This window comes from Erpetoichthys calabaricus, chromosome 5 (genome assembly GCF_900747795.2).
Source record: "Erpetoichthys calabaricus chromosome 5, fErpCal1.3, whole genome shotgun sequence".
NCBI classification, from domain to species: domain Eukaryota; kingdom Metazoa; phylum Chordata; class Cladistia; order Polypteriformes; family Polypteridae; genus Erpetoichthys; species Erpetoichthys calabaricus.
The window spans coordinates 178,558,954-178,585,069 of record NC_041398.2 but is presented as its reverse complement, the minus strand read 5'-3'; the positions used below and the strand labels follow the sequence as shown (position 1 = coordinate 178,585,069).

Here is a 26,116-nt window from a genome sequence, read left to right as displayed (position 1 = left end):
TAACAGTTTAGTAGAAGCATGTCTACATGGAGATTAATAGCACATGAATAGGTTATTGAAGTAGTGTATTATTATTTTATTATAATATTCACAAGGTGATATAGATGTTTTATAAAGTAGATGCCATTGCATTGTAGTAAAACAAGGAGTCACCTGAATGTGTGTGGACTCTGATGTGGTGATACATATGTTATGTGGCGTACGGCTGGAGCCCTTGCCCGGCCGGGACGCCTCCACACTGGAAGCACTGGGGGAGGGAACTTATCCAGAGCAGCCCTGTTGGGTTCCGTGGGCACCACCTGGGGGTGCTGCAGCTACTGCTGACCCCTTGGTTGCAACACTTCTGGCACACCCAGAAGTGGGTCAATGAGCACCTGGAGCACTTCCAAGTGCCTTATAAAAGGAGCCAGCAGCTACTACTGCAAGAGCCAGAGTCAGGTGGGAGAAGACAAATGGGAGGAGTGGAGGCGAAGCAAGAGAAAGAAGAGTGTTTAGTGCTGGACTGTGCTTGTGACTATGCTGTACAGGTGGGAAACAAGGTAAATAAAAATAAAAAAGTGTGTGCTGAACATGTGTCCTATGTCTGTCTGTGTCTGGTTTGGGTGGCAGGAGCGCCCCCTGGTGGTCCACAGTTAGTTGAATTATGATGAATTTTGAATGAGTTTTTTTTTTTTTTTTTTTTTTTTTTTTTTTTTTAGAGCAATGATATTTTGTTCCACCTCTTCCAAATACTGATGTTAATTGTTCATTGCTAATCAATTATTTCTTCTTAAATGTCATTCCATGCTTTTGCTTATGTAAGACGTCACTATGTAGACACCTTTTAGATTTGTCACATTATACTGTATTATTGTTCTCTGTGCATCATGGTTAAGTGATCTCTTTAAAAAGCCAACACTACAAATAAATCATCCATCCATCCATTCTCTTCCGCTTATCCGAGGTCGGGTCGCGGGGGCAGCAGCTTGAGCAGAGATGCCCAGACTTCCCTCTCCCCGGCCACTTCTTCTAGCTCTTCCGGGAGAATCCCAAGGCGTTCCCAGGCCAGCCAGGAGACATAGTCCCTCCAGCGTGTCCTGGGTCTTCCCCGGGGCCTCCTCCTGGTTGGACATGCCTGGAACACCTCACCAGGGAGGCATCCAGGAGGTATCCTGATCAGATGCCCGAGCCACCTCATCTGACTCCTCTCGATGCGGAGGAGCAGCGGCTCTACTCTGAGCCCCTCCCGGATGACTGAGTTTCTCACCCTTTCTTTAAGGGAGAGCCCAGACACCCTGCGGAGGAAACTCATTTCAGCCGCTTGTATTCGCGATCTCGTTCTTTCGGTCACTACCCATAGCTCATGACCATAGGTTAGGGTAGGAACATAGATCAACCGGTATATTGAGAGCTTTGCCTTATGGCTCAGCTCCTTTTTCACCACGACAAACCGATGCAGAGCCCGCATCACTGCGGACGCTGCACCGATCCGCCTGTCGATCTCACACTCCATTCTTCCTTCACTCATGAACAAGACCCCAAGATACTTGAACTCCTCCACTTGAGGCAGGATCTCGCTACCAGAGGGCACTCCACCCTTCTCCGGCTGAGGACCATGTTCCCGGATTTGGAGGTGCTGATTCCCATCCCAGCCGCTTCACACTCGGCTGCGAACCGATCCAGAGAGAGCTGAAAATCACGGCCTGATGAAGCAAACAGGACAACATCATCTGCAAAAAGCAGTGACCCAATCCTGAGTCCACCAAGCCGGACCCCCTCAACACCCTGGCTGCGCCTAGAAATTCTGTCCATAAAAGTTATGAACAGAATCGGTGACAAAGGGCAGCCCTGGCGGAGTCCAACTGTCACTGGAAACGGGTTCGACTTACTGCCGGCAATGTGGACCAAGCTCTGACACCGGTTGTACAGGGACCGAACAGCCCTTATCAGGGGGTCCGGTACTCCATACTCCTGGAGCACCCCCCACAGGATTCCCTGAGGGACACGGTCAAACGCCTTTTCCAAGTCCACAAAACACATGTAGACTGGTTGGGCGAACTCCCATGCACCCTCCAGGACTCTGCTAAGGGTGTAGAGCTGGTCCACTGTTCCGTGACCAGGACGAAAACCACACTGTTCCTCCTGAATCCGAGGTTCAACTATCCGACGGACCCTCCTCTCCAGAACCCCCGAATAGACTTTTCCAGGGAGGCTGAGGAGTGTGATCCCTCTGTAGTTGGAACACACCCTCCGGTCCCCCTTCTTGGACCACCACCCCGGTCTGCCAATCCAGAGGCACTGTCCCTGATGTCCATGCGATGTTGTAGAGACGTGTCAACGAAGACAGCCCTACAACATCCAGAGCCTTGAGGAACTCCGGGCGTATCTCATCCACCCCCAGGGCCCTGCCACCAAGGAGTTTTTTGACCACCTCGGTGACCTCAGTCCCAGAGATGGGGGAGCCCACCTCCGAGTCCCCAGGCTCTGCTTCCTCATTGGAAGGCATTTTATTGGGATTGAGGAGGTCTTCGAAGTACTCCCCCCACCGACCCACAACGTCCCGAGTCGAGGTCAGCAGCGCACCATCCCCACCATATACAGTGTTGACACTGCACTGCTTCCCCCTCCTGAGACGCCGGACGGTGGACCAGAATCTCCTCGAAGCCGTCCGAAAGTCGTTCTCCATGGCCTCCCCAAACTCCTCCCATGCCCGAGTTTTTGCCTCAGCAACCACCGAAGCTGCATTCCGCTTGGCCTGCCGGTACCTATTAGCTGCCTCCAGAGTCCCACAGGACAAAAGGGACCGGTAGGACTCCTTCTTCAGCTTGATGGCATCCCTCACCGCCGGTGTCCACCAACGGGTTCGGGGATTGCCGCCACGACAGGCACCGACCACCTTACAGCCACAGCTCCGGTCAGCCGCCTCAACAATAGAGGCACGGAACATGGCCCATTCGGACTCAATGTCCCCCACCTCCCCCGGGACGTGGTCGAAGTTCTGCTGGAGGTGGGAGTTGAAGCTACTTCTGACAGGGGGCTCTGCCAGACGTTCCCAGCAGACCCTCACAACACGTTTGGGCCTACCAGGCCTGACCAGCATCCTCCCCCACCATCGAAGCCAACTCACCACCAGGTGGTGATCAGTTGACAGCTCCGCCCCTCTCTTCACCCGAGTGTCCAAGACATGTGGTCGATCATCGAACTCAGGCCTAGGGTGTCCTGGTGCCAAGTGCACATATGAACACCCCTATGCTTGAACATGGTGTTTGTTATGGACAATCCAGAAGTCCAATAACAAAACACCACTCGGGTTCAGATCGGGGGGGGGGGGCATTCCTCCCAATCACGCCCTTCCAGGTCTCACTGTCATTGCCCATGTGAGCATTGAAGTCTCCCAGCAGTACGAGGGAGTCCCCAGAAGGTATGCCCTCTAGCACCACCTCCAGGGACTCCAAAAAGGGTGGGTACTCCAAACTGCTGTTCGGTGCATACGCACAAACAACAGTTAGGACCCGTCCCCCCACCCGAAGGTGGAGGGAGGCTACCCTCTCGTCTACCGGGGTAAACCCCAATGTACAGGCACCAAGTCGGGGTGCAATAAGTATGCCCACACCCGCTCGGCGCCTCTCACCGGGGGCAACTCCAGAGTGGTAGAGAGTTCAGCCCCTCTCAAGGAGATCCAGGTTCCAGTGTCCAAGCTGTGCGTCAAGGTGAGCCCGACTATATCTAGCCGGAACCTCTCAACCTCGCGCACTAGCTCAGGCTCCTTCCCCTTCAAAGAGGTGACATTCCACGTCCCAAGAGCCAGCTTCTGTAGCCGAGGATCGGACCGCCAAGGTCCCCGCCTTCGGCCACCACCCAACTCACATTGCACCCGACCTCCTTGGCCCCTCCCATATAAATCAATGCATGCCAATTCAATGAAGACAAAATTGATATCAGATCAAATCGGGACACTGTGAAAATGAAATCTAATTGAACTGGGGTGTTAGTGCCAGTACCCAGCCCTAGTAAGTACAGACTAAGCAGTTCATGAGTAGCCCTGTATCAAGGATGACTTTATAAGTTAAAAATTAAGACCTATAAACTTGCATGTGTATTAAGCTACAAAGTGACAATTCATGGTTCTTGCGTTCATATGATTTTAATTCCATTCAGAGCTTTGAAGTGATGTAAGGTTTTTGTAAATTTTCAGACCCTATCCCCAAACTTGTCTGTCTAGAGCCCATAGAAGGGTAATGGATCTTTTTATTAATTGATTTTTATTTATTTTTTGAAATTGCAGAGAATTCGTACAGAGATGGAAGTAGCTATGCATGAAAAAGATGAGCTGAAATTAAGAGTTCAGACCTACATTACTGAAGTTGCCAGAATACAAAATTTAATGACATTGAAGGTAAGATAATTTACTCTTTTATTGTTAATAGTAGCCACTTAGGATAGCTTGGTATTTTTTCACTTTATATCATGATATTTTACACTGTCATCAAGTTCTTTAAATTATTTGATTGAGCAAAAAACATTGCCAGATACTTGCTTGTACTGTACACTAAAAAAAAATATGAAAAAAGTTGAAATAAGGATAAAGTCTTCTTCTTTTATGTTTACATTTTGAAGAACTTTACAGATTCTTTTTCATCCATTTTAAAATGATCAAACGAGGTGTTTATAAAATTATTCACTATTGTTTGTATAATAAAATGGCAGCATTATTATTATGTTAATCGTATATATATAATTTAAATTGTTTTCACATAGGCTAAAGCTTAGCATCAACAAAATTAAAAACTAACTGGGGAATCTGAAAGTGATAAAGAATTTTATATTAAAAATACAGTAAAAATATGTATTATTGTAAAGGAAGGGTTATAGATAATAATAAATGGTAATTTTTGGAAAAATAAAAATGCTATTACAGTGGAAAAGTGTGTTTAATGATAGAAAATTTAACAAAAGTTTATTAAAGATTTCACTGCAGATATTGAACTCGGTATAGAAGGTCAACCATAGGATTGCAAAATTACTGTCCAGGAAACGCAGAGATTTAAAAAGACTCAATGCATAGATATACAAATGAAAATAAAGGCCCTGGTTGCACTTGGGAACGCTTTTTTATCATTCAATCAAAACTCATAAGAAAATATGATGGAACTGACAATCAAAACTGTACATTTTAGTTATATGCCTACAAATGGCAATGTGTTCATAAATACAATCAGTCAGAATGTTGAGGCAGAAACCTTAAGGCTGTTTTTATTTTGATGTAAAATAAATCACTTTGTATAGTCATATATGATAAATGCATGACTATTTAACATAAATGGTGAAAGATATTGATGAATCAAATGCTTTAAAATGAAGCCATAGTTATGTCTGGAGTAAAGCTCTGTATTAAATATGCCTTACCGTAGTATATGGTTTAACATAAAAATCTGATACATATATTGAGATTACAACAGGAGATTGAGTTTCACAATCCTCCATATATTCAGTTTACTGAGACATCTATTGTACATTTGTTGCAGATTTTAAAAATATTAAGGTTTTTTTTTTTATTTCTTCATCTATCCATTACTTTCTGGACCTATCAACAGTGGCGTAGCTCGAGTTTGCGCCACTCTGGGCGGGGCGGGGCTTCAATTTGCCACCCTCCAACGTATCTGAATATGTTAACCTATTTAAATAGAAAATTAAAATGACGTATAGAGAAAAATTAAGATACATTTTGCATAGATTTATATACAGAGAAACAGCAATATTTTTTCCACATATAATTATTTGTAAGCATCAACTAGACAAGAATATAGTATAGACGCACTGATAAGCCGTGTTCTGATTATTAGTTTAATATAATTACGCTGCGAAAACCAAAACTGGTGTGGTGTACAAATGATAGGTGGGGATGAGCAAGAATGCATTCGGATTGTTAACGAAATGAAATTATACATTGTAAATTTAGTTGTTTATCTTCCTTGAAATTATTATCGGTGTAATGTTTGTTTATTTTTGTTATTGCCTCATAAATACAGTATCAACTGCCGTGTCTGATGCCGTCACAGAAGGACTGTCTGAAAATGATTTTTGAAGCATTTGTGGATGAAAATCAGAGAATTTGACTTTTTTCATTCATGAGTGATATTTTTCCGAACCCTGGCCTGCTGCTTACACGTGTTCTGAGCCTTTTGGCAAATAATGCCGTCCTCAAAAATGTGCCGCCCGGGGCGGACCGCCCCCTCCGCCCTTCCCTTGCTACACCACTGCCTATCAAGCCACTTTTTTGTTTTGTTCTTCTATGTGTAATTTGTCCAGTTCAGCTTCAAAGGTAGCTAATTAACATGCATCTGTTTGATCTCTGTTGCTTTCAGTAATATCACAAATTGTGCTAACTTATTTTTCTACATTTCAAACGTGAGTTATCAGATCTTATAGACTTTTTTTTTTTTTTTTTTTTTTTTTTTTTTACTTTTTTTGTTCTTGTCTGATTCGGAGTTTAAAATTTTTTTTAACTTTATTAAATCAAAAAACTCAGACATGATTTGAAGTGCACATTATGAACTTTAATTTACAGGTATTTCCATACATTTCGGTCATAGTATTTCTTCATGGTCCCCCCCTTTTCAGGGCACCATAATTTTTTGGAACAATTACTGTCACAGGTGTTTGTGGTTACTCGCGTGTGTTTCATTGCTTCATTAGTGCAGCTATGAGATACCTAGACTTGCTTCTACCTATACCTTTGGAGTCTTTAGTTGCCATTGTTTAACATAAGAGCAACAGATGTGCAAATGACATTCACGATATTATGAGGCTGAAAAACAAGAATAAAACCATCAGAGACATCGAAAAAACCTTAGAAATACCTAAATAAACTGACTGGAATAACTTTAAGAAGAAAGAACGCATTGGTGAGCTCAGTAATCACAAAGCAACTGTTGGGCCCAGGAAGACCCCCGCTACTGATGTCCAAAGAATCCACAAGATGGTAAGGAAAAAGCCCCAAGGGCCTGTCCGACAGATTAGAAATAGTCCTCAGGAGGCAGATGTGCATGTATTAGAGACTACTATCTGCAGAAGATTTCATGAACAGACATACAGAGACCATACTGCAAGATGCAAACCACTAGTTAGTCACAAAGACAGGATGGCCATTTTACAGTTTGTGAAAAAATACTTAAAGAAGCCTGCAGAATTCTGGAAAAAGGTCTTGTGGACAGACGAGACAAAGACAAACCTATATCAGAATAATGGCAAGTGCAAAATGTGGCGATGAAAAGGAACTGCCCAAGATCCAAGCATACCACCTCATCTGTTAAACATAGTGGTGTGGTTGTTACGGCATGTGCATGTGTGGCTGCCACAGGTACTGGCACACTTATCTTAACTGATGATGTAACAGCTGATGGCAGTTGCACATTGAATTCTGAGGTGTATAGAATCATTTCTGCTCAAGTTCCACTAAATGCCTCCAAACTCATTGGATGGTGCTTCATTCTGCAACAAGATAAGGATCCTAAACATACTGCTAAGGAAATACAGGAACTTTTCAGAGCTAAAAATAAAAAAAATTCTTGAATGGCCAAGCCAATCACCTGATTTAAATCCACTACCGAGCCGCAGCCGTCTGACAGCTGGGCCGCGAGAGAACTGTCGGCAACGGAGACTCACTCAGACTTTTCAGAACGCTTGGCGGGCGGGGCTTTGCAGCAGCGCAGATAGAGGAGAGAGACCGAGGTGAGAGAGTATTACAACAAAGTATTTTTATGGTCCCGACAGTTTCCCCATATGACATGAGTCTATAGAAATCGTGTTACTACGAAGTACATTCAGCAGATGCTTTCATTACAACGAAGTGACCTTGAAATGCTTGAATGAATCATCCACAGAGCAGTTAGATCTGTGGTCGCAGCTCAGTTGTGCACATTTGCACATCGATCCCCAAACAGAAACAATGAGAAAAAAAAAAACTCTTTCTTCGAACTTTCCTCGTACTGTTTTTTTTTTTTTTTTTGCTGTTTTTGTTTTCTGTGGTTTTCAGTGATACCTTTTGCTTATTGCTTGTCAACATTTGAAAAACATCCATTGGAATTTAACTCATTGTCACCCTCCTATAGAAATGGTACACGAAAAAAGATAGCACTGTTAATGTTTGTGATGTGCAATCTGTTGGAATGGCAAATGCAAAGCAAATGTCTTTGTTATATGCAAAAAAAGAAGAAAAATCTCGGGTTGCAAACGAATGCGAACTGCTTAATAACTTAATAATAGAAATGTTATGTAAATTGTGTATAAAACTGCACAAACCCCCCCACCCCCCGACCGGTCCGTGGAAAAATTTGCATCTAATAAAGTGGTCCTTGCTGTCAAAAAGGTTGGGGACCACTGATTTAAGAGACAACTTAAGGGGACAAGCCCCCTGAAAGAAACGGGATTTGAACATAACCTTCATTAGAGGCATGGCAGAGCACCTGATGTCTATGAATCGCAGACCTCTAGCAGTCATTGCATGTAAGGGATATGCAACCTGCTATTGCTATGACCCAGACATTATGGTGCTTGCAATTGGGGTGTGGTAGAAATCAAACATATTAATTAAAGAAACAAACATATCCTCTACCAGGACAAGTCTGATAAAAAAACCTTTTTTTGAGTCAGTAATCATGCAGGAGAAAACCTTGTCCATCTGTGTCCTTTATTACTCTTTCAGTAACGTGCAGAAGAAGAAGTTTTCATCGCAGCTTATGTTACAGCATGGTCAGAATGATCAAAGAAACAGAGGATAGAGGATCATTTTATAAACTGTTGCATTTATTGACACTATATATAAATTCAAGCATTTAGTCTGGTTGGTTTTTTGGTTTACAAATGACATATAAATAAAAGCCTATTTTATTATACTCCTGTTCTTCCTTTAGGTTTAGCTATTATCCTTGAAATTTCTGGTTATGTGACAACTGTTTAGTCTTGTTGCTACAGGACATCTGCTGATCTTAGTCATCTTTTAGTACGTTTTGTGCATTACATCTTTGTTTTGTTTAATCTTCACTTGACCTTTATCTGGTTTCCTGGTTTTCCTGAACAGTAGGGATGGGAATTGATAAGATTTTCACGATTCCAATTCCATTTTCGATTCTGTTTAACAATTCGATTCTTTATCGATTCTCCTATCGATTCTTATTTTTAAAAAAGGAGAACACACAGGTCGATTAACTTAGAGCTTTGTTTTATATCTTATCTTTGAACAAGATAGAAATTTAGGAGTAGCATGACCTTACAAACCCAACAGTGAGATCTTAAGAGATCCACAGCCTACGGCTCCTCGATGGGGTGCCACGGGGTCCCCAGAAAAAAATGTGTAAATGTAAAATAATAATAAAATAAATATTCTTCTGTAGCAATAACAAAGTATAACATAAATTATTCTGTGGCAATTACACAAGAATGTCCAGTAACATTTACACTCTCCTTTTTAAAAGTATATATGAGCTGAGCACTCAAAAATAAAACTACATCAGCCAGCAACAAATACAATCAACTCAAGTCCAATGGAACTGTGCACTGTGCAATTCTGCAACCATCAACTATTTTCACAGCTACATCCATGTTGGCCACATTATCAACAGTGGCTGCCACAACCTTGTCTTTGATACCATACTCCTCCAAGATCTCATCAGTCTCCTCTGCTACAGCTGTCCCTGTCTGTACCTGGTACACTGGTTTGGTTTTGAGGACTTTTTCTTGAGCCTGGCCATTCCTGACATAATACAGCGTTACTGTGAGGTAATGATCTTGACTAAAACTTGCCCATCCATCTGCAGTGACGGCTGCCTTCAACACATGTTTCAGCTCAGAAATGGAAACGGATGAAACATCTGGCAAGAGGAGAACACGCAAATTTGACATTCCCTGACTTAGCCTACAATTAAACACATTCACTTACCGAAAATCGGGGGCATCTACTGTGGCGAATGGGTGCAAGCCTTTTACCACAAACTTAGTCACTGCTCGGTGACATTCGTCTATCCTGGCCTGTGTCATTTTACTTTTCCCCACCTCTGTGAAAGGAGAAGCTACCGGTAGACTGCAGCGAGAACTGCCAGCATCTGAGACAGCCAGAACCTGTCTGTCTCTCTCGTCATGGTCATCTAAATGCAATGCACAGTAATAGCAGGTTTTGCAATAAGGCAAATCGCGCTAACATAATATGCAATGTTAGTTGATTAGTTACCTGCCGTATTAACTGGAGAGGACCTGCAAATGTTACCGTTACTGCTGGGTTGAGATTCACTAGTCACTAGATCAAAAACACAACATTCATTTAAGGTTATCGCATGTTTTGTGTGCAAATGCTTTTGCATATTCGTAGTGTTTCCTCCCTTTGATGAAATATCTACTTTGCAAGTTGCCCTGTTGTCATCCTTTCTCGTAAAGTATAACCAAACTTTTGAGCATTTGTGCCGCTTAGGCGCCATGTTTCCTGCTGGGTAAATGACGCTACGCAACGCGGTGACGTCATTCGAGGCGACTGGAATCGATAGGGGAATCGTTTGCAAAAATGGCAAACAATTCCAAGGAATTGAAACAGTGGGAACCGGTTCTCAACAAGAACTGGTTTTCGATTCCCATCCCTACTGAACAGGTTTCCGACATTTATTAAACATTTAAGCTATTTCTTTGATGAATGCTATGTTACCATAAAATTGTTCTCTTACAGTGGGACCATATGCAAAAAGTGTAATTTCTACACAGTGTGACCAAAATATAATACACTTAATGAAAGTCTGTAACATGCACTTTAATCCTGTCCGAATTATTTGACTTGAAGTTTTAAACTGTGCAGCAAAGGGGTTTGGTTTATAAAGGAAAAATGTCTTTGTCTCAAACATCATGGGAGGCACTGTATGTTCCTCTTTTATAAGATTACTTTATTTCATGTTTTTTCTAAATGCTTAATTTTTTTAGGAGAAGGAAAATATTGACCTCTTGGAGCAATTCAGAATGGCACATAGTCAAGCGGAAGACTGGGAGGTTAAGCTTCAGCAGATAGAAGGGCAAAATAGCTCCATTAAACTGGAATTACTTTCTACAGATACAGAAAGAAGACATTTAAGAGAGAGAGTCAACAACCTCGAAAAGGAAATCAATGAGGTAAAAGTAACATGCTAGTTGTATGTTAAATTAAATCTGCAAATATATGTTAAGGACAGTGTTTCTTTTTAAGCCAATAACGCACCTTTTTTTTTTTTGTTTGTTTTTTTTTTGTAAATTTGCTTTACAGCCACAGCTTCAAAATGAAATTTTAATTAATTTAAGTAAATTCAAGCAATGCCTCTGTTCCTTTCCCTGTGGAATGCGTATTAAGCAAGTAAATATTACACTTTTTTATGAAAGAGACTGGTTAATGTTTTCTTTGGAGACTAAGAGAGTGGCTCTTTGTTAATTGCAAACAGCAGACAGTAAACAGCTTAGTGGAATGAAGACATGGTATGACGCTCAGTGCGACATTAAATTTATGTAATCAGTTTTAATTATCAGCATATCCATGTAATGCACCTTGTGTCCTACTGCTGAGGATTTCATGAAGTAATTGTAAAATAGGATAGTCTCTCACTGGTATAATTCATCCAGGTAGATTATTTGTGTATGAATTAACCCTTTGAGAAAGGTTTTTCTTACATATACACTAGTTTGTCATCCTGATGATGAGGTTTTGCTGTTAAGTTAATTATTTATTCATCTGTATTTAACATTACAAAAAAATTAACGGCAGGTTTTTATAGTGTATGATATTCATAAATTCATGTGCAAACACATGTAAATGAATTCTCCATTACTATCCTGCATCAGGATAGTATGCATTTTTAAGGCATTTGGTGCAACATAGGAGTTTTAGAAATTCTTGATTTCAGATAGATTGATATTGCGTACACTATGTTGTCTCAAGGTTGAATGGGGCTAGAAAATGGTTTGCCGGTTAATGTCTATTGCCCTGAATTTGTCAGGACTCTTACCAAGCCAGTAGCACACCTAGGTAATATTTCTCTTTTTTTAGATTTACTTGGAAGGGATATTATTTTTTGATGACTCAGGCGCCGCCGAGAGTGGCAGCCTTTTCAGCAGCTCCATGTACGACTTTATTTTTCTACCTTTTATTTTTTCTCTTTTTGTTTTTTTTATAATTTTTTATTGATCACTCCCTATCACTATCTTTTATGTGGATTCGTTACCTGGACACTTTTACTTTTACAACGTGGACATGGATTTTTACACGCCGAGACTCGTCTATTCACGTAGTCAACTTCAAGCGCTGAGAACAAATGCCAATGTCGGTATGGTTCCCTATTTACCCAACGAGGATAAGAAGGCGGTATCGTGGCAGCATAGCCGGCACTAAGCTAAAAATGAAGCGGCTTGCGAGAAAGTGACGTTTTAAGCCTTCGGTGCCTTCTGTGATCCTGGGAAATGTGAACTCAATATCAAATAAGATCGACAAACTGGCTGTGCTGGTGAAAAATGTCAGAACCTACAGAGAATGCAGTTTGTTGTGCTTTTGTGAAACTTGGCTAACTACCGCCATCCCAGATGCTAACGTGGAGCTACCCGGGTTTGGACACGTCATTGTTGTTATTGTTTACATCTCTCCTCGGGCGGACGTGGAGATAGCGAGTGACATCATCCATTCTGCTGTTGCTAAGTTACAAACGCAGCATCCTGAGGCGCTTGTGCTAATCGATGGAGATTTTAACCATGTGATTCTGGACAAAACATTACATGCCTTCTCCCAGTATGTGGACTGTAACACCTGGGGAAATAAGACTATTGACTTACTGTATGCAAACGTTAAAGACGCATACAGCGCCACCCCGCTGCCTGCGCTTGGGAAAGCAGATCATAACCTGGTTCTGCTTCAGCCTCACTACAAACCATAGTGAGGGAGCTACCTACAACCACATGTTCATTCAGGAAGTGGTCCCCTGAGGCAGAGCAGGCTCTGAGAGACTGCTCTGGAACTATGGGCTGGGATATCCTGCATCACATAGTGAGAACATTGAGGAGGTTGTTGACTGCACTACTGACTACATCAACTTCTGTATGGACATTGTAGTTCCAGTAAGAACAGTATGCTGCTATGCTAACAACAAGCCATGGATTACAAGTGACATCAAGGGCCTTTTGAACCAGAAGAAAAGGTCTTTTAAAGGTGGTGATCAGCATGAGCTCAAGCGCGTGCAGAAGGAACTGAGTCCAGCTCAGTTGAAATGAACCAAATGAACAACTTCATTAAGAGGTTTGACCACCCTAACCCACTCTCACCTCGGAGTACTACACCCTCCACCCATCTTTCTGCTGATACCAGCATAGGAGAGACATCCCCACCCACAATTACAGCAGCGCAGGTGAGCAGAGAGCGGAGGAGACTTTGTGCCAGCAAAGCAGCGGGTCCAGATGGAGTATCGCCATGACTGCTGAAGGTCTGTGCACTGGAGCTGGGGAGTCCTCTACAGCGCATCTTCAACCTGAGCCTGGAACAGGGGAGAGTCCTGAGGCTTTGGAAAACATCTTGTATCACGTCCTAGTGAGCTGAACAACTTCCGTCCTGTCGCTCTGACGTCACATGTGATGAAGACCATGGAACAACTGCTGCTTCACCACCTGAGGTCACAGGTACGCCACGCTCTCGACCCTCTGCAGTTTGCATACCAGGAGAAGGTGGGAGCGGAGGATGCCATCATCTATATGCTACACTGATGACTTTCCCACTTGGACAGAGGCAGTTTTGCTGTAAGAACTATGTTTCTAGACTTCTCTAGCACCTTCCAACACCATCCAACCTCTGCTCCTTAGGGACAAGCTGACAGAGATGGGAGTAGATTCATACCTAGTGGCATGGATCGTGGACTGTCTTACAAACAAACCTCAGTATGTGCGTCTCGGGAACTGCAGGTCTGACATTGTGTTCAGCAACACAGGAGCGCTGCAGGGGACTGTACTTTCTCTGGTCCTGTTCAGCCTACGGTGCATCTGGAAAGTATTCACAGTGCATCACTTTTTCCACATTTTGTTATGTTACAGCCTTATTCCAAAATGGATTAAATTCATTTTTTTCCTCAGAATTCTACACACAACACCCCATAATGACAACGTGAAAAAAGTTAAATACTTGAGGTTTTTGCAAATTTATTAAAAATAACTGAGAAATCACATGTACATAAGTATTCACAGCCTTTGCTCAATACTTTGTCAATGTACCTTTGGCAGCAATTACAGCCTCAAGTCTTTTTGAATATGATGCCACAAGCGTGGCACACCTATCCTTGGCCAGTTTCGCCCATTCCTCTTTGCAGCATCTCTCTGGCTCCATCAGGTTGGATGGGAAGTGTCAGTGCACAGCCATTTTAAGATCTCTCCGGAGATGTTCAATCGGATTCAAGTCTGGGCTCTGGCTGGGCCACTCAAGGACATTCAGAGTTGTCCTGAAGCCACTCCTTTAATATCTTGGCTGTGTGCTTAGGGTCGTTGTCCTGCTGAAAGATGAACTGTTGCCCCAGTCTGAGGTCAAGAACGTTCTGGAGCAGGTTTTCATCCAGGATGTGTCTGTACATTGCTGCAGTCATCTTTCCCTTTATCCTGACTAGTCGCCCAGTCCCAGCCTCTGAAAAACATCCCCACAGCATGATGCTGCCACCACCATGCTTCACTGTAGGGATGGTATTGGCCTGGTGATGAGCGGTGCCTGGTTTCCTCCAAACGTGAGTGACGCCTGGCATTCACACCAAAGAGTTCAATCTTTGTCTCATCAGACCAGAGAATTTTCTTTCTCATAGTCTGAGAGTCCTTCAGGTGCCTTTTGGGAAACTCCAGGTGGGCTGCCTTGTGTCTTTTACTAAGGAGTGGCTTCCGTCTGGCCACTCTACCATACAGACCTGATTAGTGGATTGCTGCAGAAATGGTTGTCCTTCTGGAAGGTTCTCCTCTCTCCACAGAGGACCTCTGGAGCTCTGACAGAGTGACCATCGGGTTCTTGGCCACCACCCTGACTAAGGCCCTTCTCCCCTGATCGCTCAGTTTAGATGGCCAGCCAGCTCTAGGAAAAGTCCTGGTGGTTTCGAACTTCTTCCACTTATGGATGATGGAGTCCACTGTGCTCATTGGGACCTTTAAAGCAGCAGAAATTTTTCTGTAACCTTCCCCAGATTTGTGCCTTGAGACAATCCTGTCTCTGAGGTCTACAGACAATTCCTTTGACTTCATGCTTGGTTTGTGCACTGACATGAACTGTCAACTGTGGGACCTTATATAGACAGGTGTGTGCCTTTCCAAATCATGTCCAATCAACTGAATTTACCACAGGTGGACTCCAATTAAGCTGCAAAAACATCTCAAGGATGATCAGGGGAAACAGGATGTACCTGAGCTCAATTTTGAGCTTCATGGCAAAGGCAGTGAATACTTATTATGTACATGTGCTTTCTCTATTTTTTTATTTTTAATAAATTTGCAAATATCTCAAGTAAACTTTTTTCACGTTGTCATTATGGGGTGTTGTGTGTAGAATTCTGAGGGAAAAAATGAATTTAATCCATTTTGGAATAAGGCTGTAACATAACAAAATGTGGAAAAAGTGATGCGCTGTGAATACTTTCTGGATGCACTGTATATACATTGGAATTTCAATACAACTCGGAGTCCTGCCACGTGCAAAAGTTCGCTGACGACACTGCTATTGTGGGCTGCATCAGGAGGAGGAGTATAGGAACTTCATCAAGGTCTTTGTTAAATGGTGCGATTCAAACCACCTATACCTGAACACCAGCAAAACCAAGGAGCTGGTGGTGGATTTTAGGAGGCCCAGGCCCCTCCTGGACCCCGTGATCATTAGAGGTGACTGTGTGCAGAGGGTACAGGCCTATAAATACATGGGAGTGCAGCTGGATGATAAATTGGACTGGACTGCCAATACTGATTCTCTGTGCAAGAGAGGACAGAGCTGGCTACTTCCTTAGGGCTCATTTATACCTCACGCTCTGAACGCGTACGCACCCGGATCATGGTCGCCACGTGTTCTGAGCATTCATTTGATGCGTCCTCTGAGCAGGCCCTCAGAAATTAACGCGACGCATGCGCGAGTTGCAGTACCGGCAAAAAGTTGGGGGGCACAGTGTGCTTAAAAATTGGAATGTGACGTCAGAGTCTCTGTTTATTATGTACATGTGACAGAAAGCCTCTTTGCGGATCCTATGAAATCGGTGTGCACGCTTCGATGTTTGATAAATGGTTCGATGTGGTGAAGCAAAATGCCGACATACAGATGTATTCATGGTGCTTTTATATCCAAGTGTCGCATATTCCCGATCGTAATGACACGATACGTTTTAAAATTCTCACATACCGTCTTCTGTGCCATCTTTTTTTCTAGGGCTTCCTCTGCTCCTGACAGCAGCAAATCGCCAGCAATAGATCGCCACACTGAGCACATTAAATGTATGATATTCCAACTCTCTGCACATTTAGAATACTTAGATTTATACTTGATATCACTTTCATGATGAAAAGCATTAAAGTATGTATATTACATTTTACAGATAAATCGATAATTTCGTTTAAATAATGAATACTGTTAATAATTACACACATGGGGTGACACAGTGGCGGAGCATTAGTGCTGCTGTCTTGCAGGGAGTCACGTCGCTGATATTCCCTGCCTGGAGTTTACACGTTTTCCTGCTGGGTTTCCTCAGTGTGCTCCAGTTTCCTTCCAAAGATATGCAGATTTGGGGATTTGGTGCCGCTAAAATGATGCTAGTGTATGTGTGTGCTTGTATTCACCTTGTGATGAGCCGAGGCATCATCCAGAGATTGTTTCTCACTCGTGCCCAATGCTTGCTGGAATGGACACATCCCTGGATTTAATCAATAAACATCCTTTTCAGAGATATTGCAGTAAGGTGTCTTCGGAATTTAATGGGTGTTCTAGGCAATTCACAACACAGAGAAGCCGAACATGTTCTCACCGTGATAATATTTCGCACTGCCACCTGGCAGATTCCTCCAGATTTATGTAAAGTACGTGCGCAAGTATAAACACTTCAACGCTTGCGTAGGAGGAGCGTCCACTGCAGCATGCGTCGCGTGAAGTATAACCCCGGCCTTAGAAGACTGGCATCCTTCAACATCTGCAATAAGATGCTGCAGATGTTCTATCAGACGGTTGTGGTGAGCGCCCTCTAGTGTGCTGGGGAGGCAGCATTAAGAAGAAGGACGCCTCACGCCTGGACAAACTGATGAGGAAAGCAGGCTCTATTGTAGGCATGAAGCTGGACAGTTTGACATCTGTGGCAGAGCGATGGGCGCTCAGCAGGCTCCTATCAATCATGGAGAATCCACTGCATCCACTAAACAGTGTCCTCTCCAGACAGAGGAGCAGCTTCAGCGACAAACTGCTGTCACTGTCCTGCTCCACTGACAGACTGAGGAGATCGTTCCTCCCCCAAACTATGCAACTCTTCAGTTCCACCCGTGGGGGGTAAACGTTAACATTATTCAAAGTTATTGTCTATTTTTACCTGCATTTTTATTACTCTTTAATTTAATACTGTTTTTGGTATCAGTATGCTGCTGCTGGAGTATGTGAATTTCCCCTTGGGATTAATAAAGTATCTCTCGATCGATCGATCAGTCGGAGTTGGACTGGTTTCCTGTCTTTCTTGCTATTATACTGCCCCCTAGTTACAGCTAGGTACTAGATCAAATGAAATATCCTCTGGGATATTGGGAGTTTAGTCCAAATGCCAATAATATTTTCTGTTTTCCCAATTAAAATGCCTTCATTAGTTTCACATAGATGATTTTTCAAAGCTATACACATCTATATATAGTAGAACAAACTATTCAGCCTGCCTGTTCATATTCCATTTAGACGTAATCCCAAATCTAATCATTACAGCTGCCCTTCTGCTTCAAATTTTGAAATGTTAAGTGAACCCAACCATAATATACATACAGTATGAGGATTATTGTCTCTTGGTGGCTGACAGTTGGGATACAGTATGTGATGCGGAACTCGGTTTCCATGTTTACTGCTTAGGTGGTAACAAACTATACTTGACCTTTATCTTTGAAAAAAATTTTTGTCCGTAGATGTCCTTTACCGTCTGATGTAATGTAAAAAATACCCTTCACTACTGACAATTTTCTGCATAGTTAAATTTTGTAGTTACTTGTAAATGCAAATCCGTATTAAGGTGGCCTGTCTATATATCACCTCCTTTTAGGAGGGAAAGTAAATTTTCTAACATTTTAGTCTTCTCCCCATTATTATTATTCTCTTAAAAAATGTGTATTTGTATTATTCAAGTTCATTTTAAATAAAGGTTTTGTTACTTGTTTTCTAGCACATGAATGCACAACAAGCATATGAGACACAAATCTCATTACTCACTAGAAACATGGCCAAGTTGGAGGAAGGACTAAAAAAGGCAGACGCTGACAAATCATCTATCATATTAGACCTAGCATCTGTCAGGGAGCTTTGTGTTAAGCTTGATTCCAACAAGGACATGTTGTCTCGACAGCTAAATTCAAAGAATATGGAACTGGAAAGGGTAAGGGTTAATGTTATATTGTCTCTAAACATGTTTTGCTTAAAATGCAAATTTAAGTTTTTTTGTTTATTCTGTTAATCCAGCTGCTTGAAGAACTGGAAGGTGTCAAATCAGAGGCTGAACACTTAAAGAATAAACTATTCAGTGAGGAGTTAACCGTGAAAAATCTTGAGACACTTCTGTTGAGAAATCGTGAGAAAGAATTTCAAAGTCATCTCAGCACTCACGAGAAGGAGTCTGAAATTACTCTTCTCAGGAATAGACTGACTTTAGCAGACAGTAAAATGTGAGTTTGCTTTCCTGTGTTTTGCCTTCAATGTAGGTTTTACAAGGTTTCCACGTATCTTCAGCACATTAAAATTTACTGTGTTCTTCCACCCTTTGACAGTGTAAGCCAAACAAGAGAAACCGGGCAGCTTAGAAGTAAGGTTACTCAACTTCAGACAGAAGTGGATGTTCTCAAAAGACAACTTACTACAGAGAAGTTTGAACGGTAAAACACATTTGAGTTTATTAGATATATTAAAGAAACATAGTTGATTTAATTGAATATTCATTTTTTTCTGAAAGATGTATTGGAATATTTTATAATTTTAATTTCATGTTTTTTTGTAGTTATTCTGAACATAGTATCTGGTTTGGTTTTCCTTTTTAATTACATTTTAATTCGGAGGAACACCAGAATTTTTTTTTTCTGTCATTTGCATATTAATTCACATAGTGTTTCTGCAGAGTTTATTAACTTTGTTGTATCCTAATAAAGACAGTTAAATGATAAGCGGAACAGGCTCCGGAGCGAATTACACTCAATTTCATACTACATAAGCAGGCTAGTGAGTAAGTAGTGGCTAAATTACCAGACCTCATGAAAACGCAGAATGAAAATCTATGTTAAAAAAAGAAAAAATTAAAGATATACCCATTTAACATACGTAAATTCTTGCTAAATAAAGACTGAAGTCTGAATGTTGTTTTGGGCTGCTAAGAGTACGTTTAGAAACATGAAGGAGACATAATAAGCAACCATAAATACCAGCTATGTTTTGACTGTTTGCATGCTGACTTTAAATTTACAGTGCAGGATGTCATTGAATTTGTCAGCTCACGTTGGCAAGTGTTCAAATATGCTTTCAGTGAATTCATTCCTAGATTATATATGTAAATGTCGATGGACACAAAAGATTCCTGTATTGGTGGGGGGAAAAAGATGTTTGATGCACAATAGCGGTTTTGATAACTTCAGAATGTGAAGGGAGACATTTGTACGGATTCCTCCAGTACTTCATTTGAATTTCACCCACCAAATCACTCATTTTCCTCTTTTCAGCTTCCTACTTTCTCAGAAATCTCAGATCTTGTCTGTAAGTCTAAGCCATCCACCTGTGTTTAGAAAGGCACCTACAAATAAATAAAATGTATTATTATGGCAACATCTGTTTGCAAAAAAAAAAAAAAAAAAAAAAAGTGCTTGAAGTGTGACATTTCTGAAAATCCATGGTAGAACTACAGTAGTTCTATTTTTAATCTGCCAGCCTAACGGGTAACTTGTATGGTGATGAAGACTGCTTTTAACATAAAGTCCCATTAACATATAAATTTACTACAGGTCCTTAAAATAAACTGATTAACCTAATCTAATCCCAACATTAGGTGAAATCAAAGGATTTTGATTTCTCTTTAAATATTTACGATTAATCCCTATTTACCGTATTCTTGCTTATGCACGGAAATTATGTATTGTTTGGGTGTTGTTGATGCATTATGTCGGGGAGTTTTTCCCTGTGAGAGACTGACGTGGATAACTTTTTAGGCATGCTAGAAGTGAATGACAAGTTGTAGATGGTGGTGAATAACAGGATGATATTTGCATAGTTGTAATGCAAGTTTTAGTGTAAACCTATTTGAGAAATGTTAATATAGTTTGAATTAAATCCACCTTTAGCATTGCTTTCAAAGCCAACAGCTCCAATCCTGCTGCCATGTTGATGGTTTATTTTACTTTTCCAGCATCTGCATCTCATATGCTACACCAGCTATCATCATCATCATCATTACATGTATGCTTATAATGGGTTGATGCCCATGTGAGTTGCTTATGTATGTTTTAAGTACCATATCTGAATATTTCTGCTCTTACTATGAAGACTGAGTTACCTGAAATTTATTTTCACAGTAAAAAGTCATTCTTTCTGGTATTATAATTGTAGGCAATTAAAGTAAATTGCAATATAGAATTAAATTGTAAAGTTTAATATATTGCAAAATATTTTTCTAAATTGCAGTATTATCATTAAATGATATAATGTAAGAATTTTACTGAGTCTATAACAGCAATACTATTGCAAATTAAACTAGTCTTGTGGTTACCCTGGTAATTTTCATGCATATTATATAAGTAGATTAATGACTTTTACTATTCTGGAAGGCATGGTTATTAATAGGTACAAGAAAAACATCTTATAATATTTATACCTATTAAAAGTTTCATATTTAAATAAATAGTTGCCATGTATTAGTTACAATATTTGTTATTGTAGCTTCTGCATAAACCCTTTTTATTTTTGATAGTGAGCGTGCCATACAGGAAATGAAGAGGCAAGGACTTTCTCTTTCATCTTTAAGAAGTTCTTCTCCCCTCAGTTCCTCTTTTAGTCCAAATATCCATTCACCTGATCGATCCATCTTGAAAACACCAGATTACTCATCTGAAAAATCTGGAGAAAAGTAAGATTTATTTAATTCTGAGTCACTACTGGTTCATATCTACAGATCAGTGTATTTATTATATGTATTTTAAGTTTGTACCTGTAAATTGCAATAAATTGCAGTGCATGTTTTTTTTCTGTTGCTAATATTTATATGGAAACTATCTATTTCTTATAATGCCATTTATATTAAGCACCATTCCACAAAATTTTAAATGGCAACAATGAAAAAGTAAATGTTTTCACAATTCCACATTTTTTTTTAGTAGCAGGCTTTATAACTTTATGGCACTGCCTGTTTAACACATGAGTGACCAGTCTGTACAAATAGATTGCAAATGAAAATGTATATACTTGTGAGAAGTAATGTATTTTTGTGTTACTCCTTGCAAAGTAGAGTAAATGGACAGTGTCATATTTTGCTAATATTTTCCTCTTTATATATTTTCAGAAGTGTGAGTTTCAAGGAATAAGAGCCATTAAAGACTTTAACACAAGTCCCAGGGATTTTTCAACAATCATGCACTCCTGCTCAGTATTATCTTCCCTATCAGATCACAATTGCCTGTACTGTGGAGGGAAAATACATTTAATGCAAGTTGTATTTAATACTGGGAGATGTATCTAATATTCTGGAACAAGAATTGTCATTTATCATGTCTTAATGAAGATATTTGTAAAATTTATTTAACTTTGTAATTACTGTATAGAAACATTTTTGTATTGTTTGTGTATTGTTAAGACCACTTTTTAACAAACCATCAAATGAATGAAAACAATTTGCTACAATGTTCCCATGTGTCAAAACAAAAGAAAGTTTGTGTCTGCATCAAACAGAGAATTTCAATACTCCAGAGCATTTTAAAAGTTATTGTCTAAAACCCCAGTCTTTTTGTTTATCTGCTGAACCTTTAGTACTTGATAATATTTAAATGGGTCAGAGAAGGAAAAGCACTGCTTAACCCATTTTTAAAGATGAATCCAAGATTTTCAAAACAAGATATAAACTGTATAAATGTATGCTGTGCTGTAAATTAATATGAATAAATTATTTTGTGATATATTTATAAAAATGTTCATTGCTTGTAAAGTTTTATTTTTCTGATGATGTAACATAAATTGCATTTTAAAGCTTTATGAACACCTTCATGATGAGGTATGCTAACAATACCTATTGTAAGTTAAAGGTGTACAGTTATCTATTCATGTTAGTATTTGGATATTACAATTTTAGATTATCATTAATATTATGTTGAAAGGCTCAAGTATTGTAAAACTATTTGCATCTAATGATTTAGCTCACTGGTATCTCTGTTTAGCAATGAACTGTAAAGAAGTGAATGATAAAATCTGAAGAAGGCCTATTGGTATACCGGAGCAAGTGCTCCTTAAAAACCTAATTTGAAATTATAGATGCACTGTGTGTTTTAATCTTCATTTAAAACAGAGGTTTGCAACTGGTGAACGTTTTTTATGTTGCTCCCAAAAAGTTATTTTGCAACCATTTACTAGACAAACACTTTAATGATGAGGTGCGTACCTAACTCGACTTGATGGTAAGTGCTGTTGCTATAATAGGGTTTCTTAGGCTATCTGTAGAGCACTGTGATAGTCATTCTCTTGCAGGAGTTAACATTTATATAGGCACTTGACATTGGTACACGTTGTTCCCTTTATGAGCTTAAGGCTCATGCAAGTAAGAGACTCGCTTTGGAACTAAAATTATTTACTTTACATATGTTGAGAGATGCCCATATGCTGTTAGAGTTAAAAATACAACATGGAGATAGCATCAGCATACTGTAAATCAGTTGTGGTCTAGGACATAATGAAGAAAGAACATTGCATATCTGAAGCTAGGAGGTAGCAAAGAATTGTAGCTAAAAGAAGCAGAAAAATTGTTAGCTGAGCAGGAACCTCTTTCTCCACATAATGCATAAAAATGAATGTACAGTTAGGTCCATAAATATTTGGACAGTGACAACTTTTTTCTAATTTTGGTTCTGTACATTACCACAATTAATTTTAAATTAAACAACTCAGATGTAGTTGAAGTGCAGACTTTCAGCTTTAGTTCAGTGGGGTGAACAAAATGATTGCATAAAAATGTGAGGCAAATAGAGCATTTTTTTTAACACAATCCCTCCATTTCAGGGGCTCAAAAGTAATTGGACAAATTGAATAAATGGAAATAAAATGTTCATTTCTAATACTTGGTTGAAAACCCTTTGCTGGCAATGACAGCCTGAAGTCTTGAACTCATGGACATCACCAGATGCTGGGTTTCCTCCTTTTTAATGCTCTGCCAGGCCTTTACTGCAGCGGCTTTCAGTTGCTGTTTGTTTGTGGGCCTTTCTGTCTGAAGTTTAGTCTTCAACAATTAAATGCATGCTCAATTGCGTTAAGGTCAGGTGACTGACTTGGCCATTCAAGAATTTTCCACTTCTTTGCTTTAATAAACTCCTGGGTTGCTTTGTGTACTGGCCTCACTGAATCTCCTGTTCAATTATCCAGCAAGCTAAACACCTTCATGCAATAATTCCCGGAACCACGAAGTGATGTAGAGAATGTTTAATTACAAAAATGGTGTGAAACTGTAAATACAAATACAAACAAACACTAATAAGTACTTGTATAAGTAACATAGAGTAAATACAGCAGCATTTATAACTAAGAGCTTAACAGCCAAAGGCTCAGTAAATTTATGTAATGAAATACAACATTTACTTTGGCACTCCTTAACCAAAGTTACTTAAACAAAGACTATAAAACTAGAAAAAAGAGAACTTACAGGGAATGCCTTCACAAGGGCTAACTAAGCAGGATGGCGAAGGATTGTTTGAGAGTACAAACACAGAGGTAATAAACACACCATGCTTACTGCTGCTGCACTCACTTCCTACTTCCTGCCTCCTGTCACATGGCTTCCTGCTTGCAGCAGTAGCATTAGGATTTTTATATTAGGATTACAAAGGTTTGCAAAAACAATTAGAACCAGAACACTCCCCGTCTGGTATCTTTAAGATACCACCAAAAACTGAGCCAAATACTTTAATCTGGTGATAAAAGAAAAACCAGTTCTGAAATAGGCCTGTAAAGGATTTTTGTTGCTCCTTGCTGAACTATCTTTATCTCGACCTTCCTTATTAATCCATCTTTGCTAGGAACAGCCTTCATTATTATTCCCATAGGCCACTCATTCCTCCTGACTTGCTTTTCCTTCAGAAGGACAACATCACCTTCTTTGATGTCAGGCCTTTTATTTTGCCATTTCTGTCATGTCTGCAGAGTGCTGAGATATTCCGTTCTCCACCTGCTCCAGAATTCCTCAGCGAGGTATTGGACACGCTTCCATTGGTGTCTCAACATCTCACCTGTACCAAAGTTACTTTGAGACAGAAAAGGCGTGCCTATTTTTTGGGTGAGCAGCATGGAAGGTGTTAGGACATTAGGATGTTCAGGATCAGACGAAACAGGTACCAGGGGACGTGCATTAATTATGGTGATGACCTCTGCCATTAGCGTTGTTAACACTTCATGAGTAAGTCGTACACGACCAGACTGCAACAGCATGGAGTCTAATATGCGTCGTACCACTCCAATCATGCGTTCCCACACTCCCCCCATATGCGATGAATGAGGTGGGTTGAAAACCCAAGCACATCCTTGATCTTGTAGGTACTCCTGCACCTTCCCTTGCTTTGGAGCTTCCATTCCTAATTCTCTGCAGGCACCCACAAAATTTGTACCACAGTCAGATTAATTGTTTCGCTGGACCACGCAGTGCAAAGAAACGCCTTAATGCATTAATGAAGCTGGAAGAGCTCATTTCTTCAACAACTTCTATGTGGACTGCTCGAGTACACAGACAAGTGAAGAGTACTGCCCATCTTTTACTGTTTGCATGACCTCCTCTTGTGCGCCTTGTAGATACTTCCCATGGACCAAACAAATCTACACCCACGTATGAGAATGAAGGATCCATTTGGAGCCTTTCAGCTGGCAGATCACACATTCACTGTTCATGTACTTTCCCTCTGAGCTTCCTGCAAGTCACACACTGATTAAGTATTTTACCTATGCACCGTTTGGCACCAACCAGCCATAGGCCACTTGCTCTGACAGCACCCTCGGTGAAGTGCCTTCCCTGGTGTTGTACCTTTTGGTGGTGATGCCTCACAAGAAGAGTTGCAACATGGTGGCTGCCAGGGATGATGAAAGGGTTAGTTTCTTTTGATTTAAGTCCGGACTGATTGAGGCGCCCACCAACTCGGAGGAGGCTGCTGCTGTCAATGATAGGATTCAGCTTGATGAGGGAGCTTTGTGAGGGAAGGTCCGATTTTGCCCTAATGCATCTGAGTTCTTTTGAATATACCTCATGCTGCACACTTCTGATGATTAAGCTTTCAGCCTTTACTAATGATCCATCTGAGATGCCTTTCTTACAAATATGCCAGCCAAGACAGCCTTCTGCTTGTTTTCGATTCCCAAAGCAGTCAGCAATGTGGCAGAGATGAGCCACAGCCTTGACTAGAGATGACCATCTAGAGAAACGTTCCCACCGTTTTGAGCTTAAGTGACTCTCAGAGGCATAAGTGGACAAAGAGTTCACTTCAGGTCGGATATCTACATCACTTTCTGGGTTGATGAGGTCAAATTTATTTTGTTCTTCTGGAATTTTCTTTAGTGGAAGGCGAAGGAAGGGAGGTCCAGTAATCCATGTTGAACTGGAAAGCTTGGAGGCTGAAATGGAGCGTGAACCATGATCAGCAGGATTTTGATCTGTTGGCACATAATGCCACTGTTCAGGTTTAGAAGACTGCCGGATTCGTT

General features: G+C 40.7%; 1 protein-coding gene across 2 annotated transcripts in view; it reads left to right on the top strand.

The window, feature by feature from the left end:
• The window catches only part of cep135 (centrosomal protein 135), an 89,178-nt gene extending 66,818 nt beyond the window's left edge, over nucleotides 1-22,360 (top strand). For both annotated transcript variants that reach the window (XM_051927804.1, XM_028802254.2), the window contains exons 20-26: nucleotides 4,265-4,375; nucleotides 10,939-11,124; nucleotides 18,369-18,578; nucleotides 18,662-18,864; nucleotides 18,967-19,071; nucleotides 21,147-21,302; nucleotides 21,735-22,360. In XM_051927804.1, the coding sequence (XP_051783764.1) occupies nucleotides 4,265-4,375; nucleotides 10,939-11,124; nucleotides 18,369-18,578; nucleotides 18,662-18,864; nucleotides 18,967-19,071; nucleotides 21,147-21,302; nucleotides 21,735-21,756 (993 nt within the window). In that variant the 3' untranslated portion in view covers nucleotides 21,757-22,360. The remainder of the gene's footprint in view (nucleotides 1-4,264; nucleotides 4,376-10,938; nucleotides 11,125-18,368; nucleotides 18,579-18,661; nucleotides 18,865-18,966; nucleotides 19,072-21,146; nucleotides 21,303-21,734) is intronic.
• Nucleotides 22,361-26,116: the final 3,756 nt, after the last annotated feature.